Source organism: Pogona vitticeps, chromosome 7, assembly GCF_051106095.1.
Source record: "Pogona vitticeps strain Pit_001003342236 chromosome 7, PviZW2.1, whole genome shotgun sequence".
Classification (NCBI taxonomy): Eukaryota; Metazoa; Chordata; class Lepidosauria; order Squamata; family Agamidae; genus Pogona; species Pogona vitticeps.
The window spans coordinates 13,633,792-13,643,238 of NC_135789.1; the positions used below are offsets into that span (position 1 = coordinate 13,633,792).

General features: G+C 47.5%; 1 protein-coding gene across 2 annotated transcripts in view; it reads right to left on the reverse strand.

Annotated features, from left to right (window-relative positions):
* Positions 1–9,319, reverse strand: part of CRTC1 (CREB regulated transcription coactivator 1) — a 49,807-nt gene extending 40,488 nt beyond the window's left edge. For both annotated transcript variants that reach the window (XM_072977945.2, XM_072977944.2), the window contains exon 1: positions 8,579–9,319. In XM_072977945.2, coding sequence (XP_072834046.2) covers positions 8,579–9,304 — 726 coding nt within the window. In that variant the 5' untranslated portion in view covers positions 9,305–9,319. The remainder of the gene's footprint in view (positions 1–8,578) is intronic.
* Positions 9,320–9,447: the final 128 nt, after the last annotated feature.

Genomic DNA, 9,447 nt, shown 5'->3' on the forward strand with positions numbered 1-9,447 from the left:
TACAGTAATAATAATGCCCTGCCCCTTCTTGGGCCCAATGTCTCCGATTCACAACTGCTGTTTGATTTTCTCTACCAATTAGCTTAAGCCTCAAGCCTGTTCACGAGTGTTTGTTTTCCTATGCCCAAAAGGTGAATGAGATATACTGTATAGACCTGTGTGTTTGTTACTGGTGTGGTTTTCTTTCCATTTCGGCCCTAAGGTTTATAATACAGCCGTGCCCCGCTTTACGATTGCCCGGCATTACAATGAAACTGCATTACGACAACATTTTTGCAATCGCTTTTGCGATTGCAAAACGATGATCTGCATGGGCTTGTTTCATTTTGCGATGATCGGTTCCCTGCTTCGGGAACCGATTCTTCGCAAAACGACGATTTTTGGACAGCTGATCGGCGGTTTCAAAATGACCGCCGGGTAAATAAAATGGCTCCCCGCTGTTTTCTGGGATGGATTTCTTGCTGCACAGGCACCGAAAATGGCCGCCCTATGGAGGATCTTCGCTGGATGGTGAGTTTCCAGCCCACTGGAATGCATTGAAGGGGTTTCAATGCGTTTCAATTGGCTTTTTATTTTCGCATTACAACGTTTTCGTTCTACAGCGATTTCGCTGGAACGAATTAACGTCGTAATGCGAGGCACCACAGTATATATATTACAAACACACAAACAGGTCTAAATCCAGCATGACACCCATGGCAACTGTCTTTGAAGGCTGACAAATGCTCACTGGGGGTCTTCCAGTAGAGAAGCTGCAGGGGGACAGGAGACTGTACTTCCCTCATGCTGTATTCTGCTTATGCGCAAACACTGGTTAAAAGTATTTTGGTTGGCTTGGGGATGCCTGTGAAGGAACATCTTGAGTATGGCTTGCTTTTGATTTGCTATCTGCTCCTCTAAAGCCTTCAGGTAGAGCGGGTGGAAAGCAAGTGCCCCCACGGTTGGTTTGTTGGTTTTTTGCAGTGAACTGAGAGAATAAATGAAAATGGAGGGCAGAGAGATGCATGCCTTCCTCTAGCCATTCACAAAAAAAATCTTCTTTGCTGGGTCCCCTCAGAGGAAATCCCAGTTCAGAAGAGTAGGCAATGATTCCTAACAGGCACGTTTCAACAACCGCCTAAAAAAAGCAAAGCTAACTGCATGCAACGTACACGTTACCTTTTAAGATGTTTCACATCACGGGAATCGGCCTCCCAAGGAAGAACATGGGATGTACAGTTGCTGTGGGTCTAAAAGCAATTGGCAAATGCCAAAACAAAGACCACAGCCCTATCAAACCACAGGCCAAGGGAGAGCCCAGATCTGTGGCCACTTTGAAGTGTAAGAACATGTCTGGCACTCCAGACCCACCATCTTCTTAATCTTTCGGTCCAAATAAATACTGCTCTCTTAAACGCCAGACAAGCAGGGAGCTCCCAAAGAAATTCCGGACACATTAAAAAAGCTCATTCAAAATACTTTCCTCCAGACCTTCAAGCGTGATAACCAAACACAATTAACAGAAAAATTAGACCTTTTCCACATGCGAGTAACACAAATGCACTTCCAGCACAGACAAGTCAGTACAATGGTGCCTCGCTTAACGATGTTAATTGGTTCCCAAAAAACATCGCTATGGGAAAACATCGCTAAGCGAAACACCATTTCCCATAGGAATGCATTGAAAACAGGTTAATCCGTTCCAATGGGAACGGATTACCGTCCTTAAGCAAAAATCGCCATAGGAAATATTGCTAAGCGATACAATGTTTCCCCCATTGGAATGCATTGAAGCCTATTCAATGCATTCCAATGGTTTTGCGATGTTTGTTTTCACTATTTTTAAAGTGTCTTACAATGTTCAAAAATTGTTTTAAATGCTGTCAAACCGACAGTTCAATGCATTCCAATGGGGGAGAAAAAAATTCACCAAAACTTAATGAAGACTCAGAACAAAGCCAAATTAAGTTTGCACAGGTTTTGCGAGGTGCACTAACGATCCCAAGCATTTAAAACCGTTTTTGAACATTTTAAGACACACTTAAAATTGCAAAAACAGACATCGTTAAGCGAAACAGGGGGACCTAAACCGTCATCGCTAAGCGAGGCAAAGTCCCGAACATCGCTATGCGAAATTTCCCCATAGGAAACATTGCTAAATGGAGCGCAAAATCGCTCAAAAAACCCATCGCTAAGCGAATACATTGTTAAACAAAGTAATCGCTAAGCGAGGCACCACTGTACACACAAACAGCGGGGCTCAGCCAGCAACTTTAAAACCAACCCATCAGAAAACCATACCATGTAATCTTTGCTTCTTATCCAACTTATCTCAGACCTCCCAAAAGCAAATATTGATACAATCCTGACATCAAGGAACTTAGAGCAGGGCACTTTCTTTCTGACAAATGCAACTGTAGGTGTGCCTAGTTGTTCTTGGCTTGCTAAAATGCTTTGTAAGCAACTGGGATGCGCACACAAACCCCAGAACCATCCATACATGGGTACGTACGATCAAAATCAGGCAACAGTGTCAAGGTTCCACAAAATCTAAAAGAGGAGATTTATTGTTTACAACAATGTGCATGCTGGAGGGGCAACTGCAATAACAATACTGCAACTTGGAGTTGCATATTTTTGTGAAAACCACAAGAGACTCGGAAGAGCTGGAGAGTAGGAGCACTTTCAGCTTTAGGTGCCAAGGTGTTAATCATCATCATAATATGCCATCAAGTCAATTCTGACTTAGGGTGACCCTTTTCAGGGTTTCCAGGTAGAGAATCTTCAAAAGGGTCATCTTGTAAAATTTTAAATAGTTCAACTGAAATGCCATCACCTCCACTGGCCTTGTTGTTATCCATGATTTCACTATCCAGGATATCTGGCTCAAGGTCAGCAACTACATTACCTAGGTTGTCTGGGACATCCAGATCTTTCTGGTATAATTCCTCTGTGTATTCTTGCCACCTCTTCTTGCTTCTGTTAGGTCCCTACCATTTTTGTTCTTTATCATGTCCATCTTTGCAAAAAATGTTCCTTTAATAGCTCCAATTTTCTTGAACGGATCTCTGGTTTTTCCCTTTCTATTATTTTCCTCTATTTCTTTGCACTGCTCATTTAAGAAGGCCCTCTTGTCTCTCCTTGCTATTCTTTGGAAGTCTGCATTCCATTTTCTGTAGCTTTCCCTATCTCCCTTGCATTTTATTTCCCTTCTCTGCTACAGTGGTGCCCCGCTTAACGGGCACCCCGTCTAACGACAAAATCGCATAGCAATGAAGATTTTGCGATCGCAAAAGCGATCGCATTGCAAAAAAAAAAAGCGATTGCATTGTGGTGTTTTGAAAGGGGAAAAATAGCTTTGCGATGATCGGTACCCTGTTTCGCTTACCGATCATCGCAAAGCAATGATTTTTTAACAGCTGATCGGCGGTTCCAAAATGGCTGCCAGGTTAAAAAAATGGCCACCCACTGTTTTCTGGGACGGATTCCTCGCTTACTGGGCAGCGAAAATGGCCACCGTATGGAGGATTTTTGCTTAAAGGTGAGTCTGAAGCCCATAGGAACACATTGAAGAGGTTTCAATGCATTCCTATGGGTTTTTTAATATCGCATAGCGACAAAATTGCTTTACAGCGATTTTTGCTGCACCGATTATCGTCGCTATGCGAGGCACCACTGTATTTGCAAGGCCTCGTTGGACAGCCACTTTGCTTTCTTGCATTTCCTTTTCTTTGGGATGGTTTTTGTTGCTGCCTCCTGTACAATGTTACGGGCCTCCATCCATAGTTCTTCTGGCACTCTGTCCACCAAATCTAGTTCCTTAAATCTGTTCTTCACTTCCACTGTGTATTCATAAGAGATTTGGTTTAGATTATACCTGACTAGCCCAGTGGTTTTTCTTTCTTTCTCCGTGGTGCTAAAACTGCCTTTCTCTTTTTGAACAGACATCTCTGTGGTCAACCTTAGTCTAGGGTGAACCATCACAATTTAACAAAAGCTGGCAAATGCCCCAGAGCACCTGTAGTGTCCCATCACCACTTGTTTTTCTGCAAGACTCAGTCCAAGCAAGTGAGAATAAAATAAAGAGCCAGTACCATCCTGAGTAGCTCCTTCTTTGTAGCCAGCCATTAATTGTTCTGCTGCCAGATGTTATGTGGGATAACCAGATTTCCTTACAACCAACCCCTACCCAATGAAAGTCACTCTGATCTATGCCCTGTGAGACAACCTGGCATCCCCACCCCCACTGCTGTATAGGGCGGCGTTTGTAACAAAAGCAACAGCAGAAAGAATGGGGCTGGGCTACAAAACTCATCTGGTATAGGAAAGAGAATTTTGTAAAGAAGATGTTGAATTGATATAAGGCTGCATCAGATTACTAAACCAATCGCAGGGGGACCTCATAGCCTAGATATGAATACAGAGAACCAATATGGAAGACTGGGCTTCACTGATACATCAGTCCTACCCTGTTTCTTAAACACAAGGACACAATTTTATCTACTGCACCCACTCATGTCTGTCTTGATACCTTAGGCCAAATTCCACTAACACCCCCCCCCCCGGAAAAAAGGATGGTGTGATACTGTACAGCAAAGGGAGAAGAGAAAAAAAGATGCCCTAATCCTGACAAGCCAGTGATAACCACGTTCAATACAGCTGCCATCCCTGCCCTCAACTCAAACAAGCCCAAACTACCATTTCTGGGCGGGAAGCATCCCTGGTAATGAGGAACCCTCTGCATGGCAGGACTTTGAAACAATGGATGAGAGGAAGGGAATGGAGAGAAGGTCATAATTTCTGTATTTATCTTTCAGCCTCTGGGAAACCCGTAAAACTGCTGCAGAGCAGCAGGACATCTGGTAGAACTGCTTTCTGGACAGCTCCAAGGCTCAACTGGGAGCAGGGTGATGCTGATAGCTTTACTCCTGTAGCACTCGATTCCTCTGTGTCAGGACTAGAGAACCTGTTTTAGACTTCTAGAATTCAGACTTCTAGAAACTCCAGTGAGCTCCAAAACAACAGGTTCCCTCGCTCCCGCTCTGCGCCTGCCAGCACATATTGGTAGACCTTTTGCGAAAACGGGATGCCCAAGGTGTTGACCTGATCACCTTGGCCATGATAAGTGTGAGATTCAACCTCTCCTACACAACACGAAAATAACGTCCGAGCACCTTCCACAAAATAACAGTCATTAATTCCCAGACAGGGTGGGTCTCCATTCCGACAGGTGTCTTGCTCCCCTGCCCTCTGAACGATGCTACCTCTCTTGCCTAAGATGCGTCATTTTGGAAGTGATGATATCCTTCGTTGGCCAAGAAAGCTGCCTCGATGCAGCTCTGCTGGACCTCTCCACTCAAAAAGACAGGAAATGCCTCTTCTCAAAAGAGAACAACAGACACTCTGATATAATTAAACCTTATGGAGAAGCAACTTGTTTCCTCCAGGGCAGAAAAGGGCGATTAAGTGTATACCATTGATAAGAAGATGCCAGAGACTTCTATTACGAATAAAGACTTTTATGTTAAGGAGCTGCATAGCACTTCTAGGACTAACACATTTATTATGGCTTAAGCTTTTCTCCTTTTACCACAATACTTTCATTGAGGTCCTTAGAGTGCCACAAAGACACTCTTGCATTTTTGTTATGAGAGACCAGTGGTTCCCAGCCTTGGATCCCCAGATGTTCTTGGACTACATCTCCCAGAAGTCTCTACCATGAGCTGTGCTGATTAGGATTTCTGGGAGTTGTCCTCCAAGAACATGTGGGGACCCAAGGCTGGGAATCACTGCAATAGACTAACATGGTATCCCTTTCAAACAAATAATTCTATTATTTATTTATTATTACTAACAGCGCTTTACTCCATAAACCGATCTTAAACCCAAAGGAAGAATGTGTTCCACCTGCGTCTCCTCCCACAAACCGGAGCACTAAGAAGTTACAGGCCAATTTTAAAACAAAGTATTAGAAGAAAAAGCCCCACTGTTTGACCCTTGCAAAAATGCCCACTGACAGATACAGAGAGCAAATACACCTCTTTTCAATTACAATATGATTTTCCAATAACAAGTAAACATGAAAAGTCCCCGATGCCATACATCCCCCGCCGCCAATATTGCACAGAATAAAACAAGGGTTCCACACTTGCCTGTGACAAATAATGACTCCACCACTCCAGAACAAAGGTTTAGCTTCACTACCCACCATTATGGGCAACAACCTGACACCAGTCCACAGACAGTTGTGCACGTTAGAATCACTGATCAAAATGACAGGCCATCCGCAACTTCTTAGCCGTATGCACTATTAACCGCACACTCACATCTGCACATGGAGGCAAATAAGGGTCATGTTGTAACAGACACTGCATTAACTGGACGGTTCCAGTGTTTATATTTAACGGGTAAATTTTTGTTTTTAAGGAACAGGCTCCTTACGAACATAAACAAAGGGCTCTTGAATCATTTTTTCATTTCACATCCCCCGACCTTCCTCCATTATTGAGTAGATGTTATTAATCCTTTCTGTATTTGAATAAACTGGAAGAGGCATTAATTTTCCTTCCTGTCATAATGCTCTCTCCACAGATGCTCACAAGGGAACTTACGACCGCCCAGCAGACAAACAGAGTGGAGAGATACCGATCAGGCACAGATGCAAAACTATGGCCCTCCAGAGGCCACTGAACTACATCTTCCAAGCATCCTTGACCACTAGTCACACTGGACAGGCCTTACGGGAGTTTTACAAGCCTCAAAGGGCCATCAGGTTTTCCACTCTAATATAACGAAAGAGGTTGATTACTGGGCATTTCTTCCTCCCTCTTAAACGACCCTTATTTCCTCCATGCATAATTTAAAGAGTCATTAACTCCTCCCTCCCAGTTCTCCAAGCCGCACATACAGATGGGGGGGATTGGATTCATTACCGCCCCCGTTCCTCAGTGACTGCCAATCCCACACATTGCAATAAATATCCACCTGCTCATAAAAACAAAACGAATTTAACACAGAGAGACACTGCAATACCGTATTCCTAAGATTTGCTGCTGTTCGTTTCCAGGGCTTAAACTGTGGAGGGGATGATGATGATGCACAGAAACAGAGCAACTTTTCGACTACATCTTATAGACAAACAGAGGAAGACTTGCTCCACAGTTCCTTTCCTTATAAAGAGAGGAGGGGGGTTACAGTAGCACCCTCTTCCCACACACAGACAAAGGCATCATCAGTCACTTCCATTAAATATTAATTCCCCCACCCTTTGGGGGAGGTGGAGTTAATTACCGAGAAACAACCCAGCCCCCCCTCTTCAGATCCCCTTGCCTTTCGCTCTCCCTCCCCTCCATGTAATTCCAATAAATCAGAGACACCATTGTAATGAATTCCACTCCCTCTCTGGGTTGGGGGGGAGAAACCCTCCCCATCACCCCTCCCTGCACCCATATTTATTTATTCAAAAAAAGGGGGTGTCACCCATCCCCGTTATTTAGCAGCCCTTCATCAATGAAGAGAGAGGTGAGTTTTAACTTGTGCCTCTTTTTCCAAGAGAAGGGATGGATGCCCTCCTGCAGGACCTTCTCCAACCTTCCTGCTTTTCCTCCCCTAAAAGTCTGGGGATGGGGCAGGATTCTCAAGCCCCCTTCCATTCTATGGGCTCCGCCCCCTCCCTTAAAGCCATCAAAACAACCCCCTCCTCCCCGGATGAAAGGTGCTGGCGTTACCCCCTCCGTTTTTTTCTGAGTGGGAACCAAAAAGGCCCCCCCAGACCTCCATCTCCCAACCCCTCAAATGAGGGCCTCCCCCCTCCCCCCTCAAATATACCCCCTTTCCCCAACCTAAAGGGCCCCCCTCTCTCCCACCCAACCCCCTTAAACAAGAGGGGAGGTCTGTCTCCAAAAACACCCCCCACCCAAAATTGAGGGGTGGTCCATCAGTCCCTCTTCACCCTTCCTAGGAGGGGGATAGCAAACAACCCCAAACAGAGGGGGAGTTGTTTCCCTCCTCACCCCCCCCCAGAAACAAGGTTTACCAATCCCTCTAAGGGGTGGAGAGAGTCCTCCCTCTCCCCCAAATTGGGGAAGGGGTCGTTAGCCTTTCTTCTCCCTCTCTCCCTTTTCTGAGAGGAGGGAAGAAGGGGAGGGCCTCTCGTGACACTGAGGTGGGATTAAGTCCACCCCCCACATGCCCCCTCTCTTTTATTGCGGGGGGTGACCCATCCCCCGCTCTTTTCGTGAGGGGGGCACGGAAATAGCACCCCCCAACACAACAAACCCTCCCCTCGGGGGGGGGAACAACCCCCCCATCCCCACCCTGAGGCCCTCCTTTCCTGAGGGGGGAGAAGTGTCGCTCTTTCCCCCCCAACCCGCAAGACTCCCTTTCCCCTCAGAGGCATCTCCCCACAGACGAAGACGTCGACGACGACCACCCCCAACCCTCACGCCCGCCCGCTCCCCTCAAGAGGCGGCTCCCTTTTTCCTGAGGGGAACAGCTGGGTCCGGTTCCCTCACGGAGGGGCTATGGGGCCTTTCCTTCCCTCCCCCCCCCACTCTTCCCCTTCCCCCTGCCCCGGTCGCCGGGCGGCCTGCCTTCTCACCCGGTGGGCTCTGGTCAGGCTGAGGTCCTTCATGACCTCCTCGAAGGCGGCCGTCTCCTCGGCCTGCTTCTGGTTGTGCAGCGCGATCTTTTCGCTGAATTTCCGCGGGTTGTTCGACGACGACGCCATCTTCCCCCCGTCCGCATCACCCCCCCTCCCACCCCCGCCGCGCGCGCGCGCGCGCGCGAGAAAGAGAGCGAGCTTGCGAGAACGCGCACGCGCAGCCTCCCCACCTAGGCTCCAAAACAAGCCAGGCGGCCAGGCAGGCGCGCGCGGCGCTCCCTCACGGCGCACGCGCGAGGGAAGGAGTGGGCGGGAAACAAAGAAACACTTAAGAGAGGAGCGGGGGAAATGAAGAAGAGCGGAGGCCCAGGACGCATGCTCCGTGCCAGTGGAGACGCGGGCACCACGGCGCAGGCGCAACGGCAAACCGTCCCAGGGACCGAACCAAAGCAAGGGGAGCGTGGCGCCCACTACGCACGGGCGAAGACAGCAGTGGGCGGGGTTAAAATTACGAGGGGAAAAAAAAACAAACCGAGAGGAGGGAGGGGGACAGAAGATAGGCGGCGGCGTAGGACGCATGCTCCGTGCTAGCGGAGGCGCGAGCTGACTTGAGGGAAGGAGCCCGTGCGCAAGTGCTGGAAACGGCCCCACGGGCGCATGCGCCTGGGCCCCCAGGACCTGGAGTAGTAGTTCTTGCCGAAGCTTACACGACTTATTCCGCATGCGTTGCCTTCTTCAGTAGGCAGGCCCGTGGCTGCGCACGCATGCGCTGTACTTTTCTCTCTCTCTCTCTCTTTCTAATCCTGTCAATTATACTTAATCCTTAAAAACATTATTAAAGAACGGCAGTTGAAACGCTCCTTTTT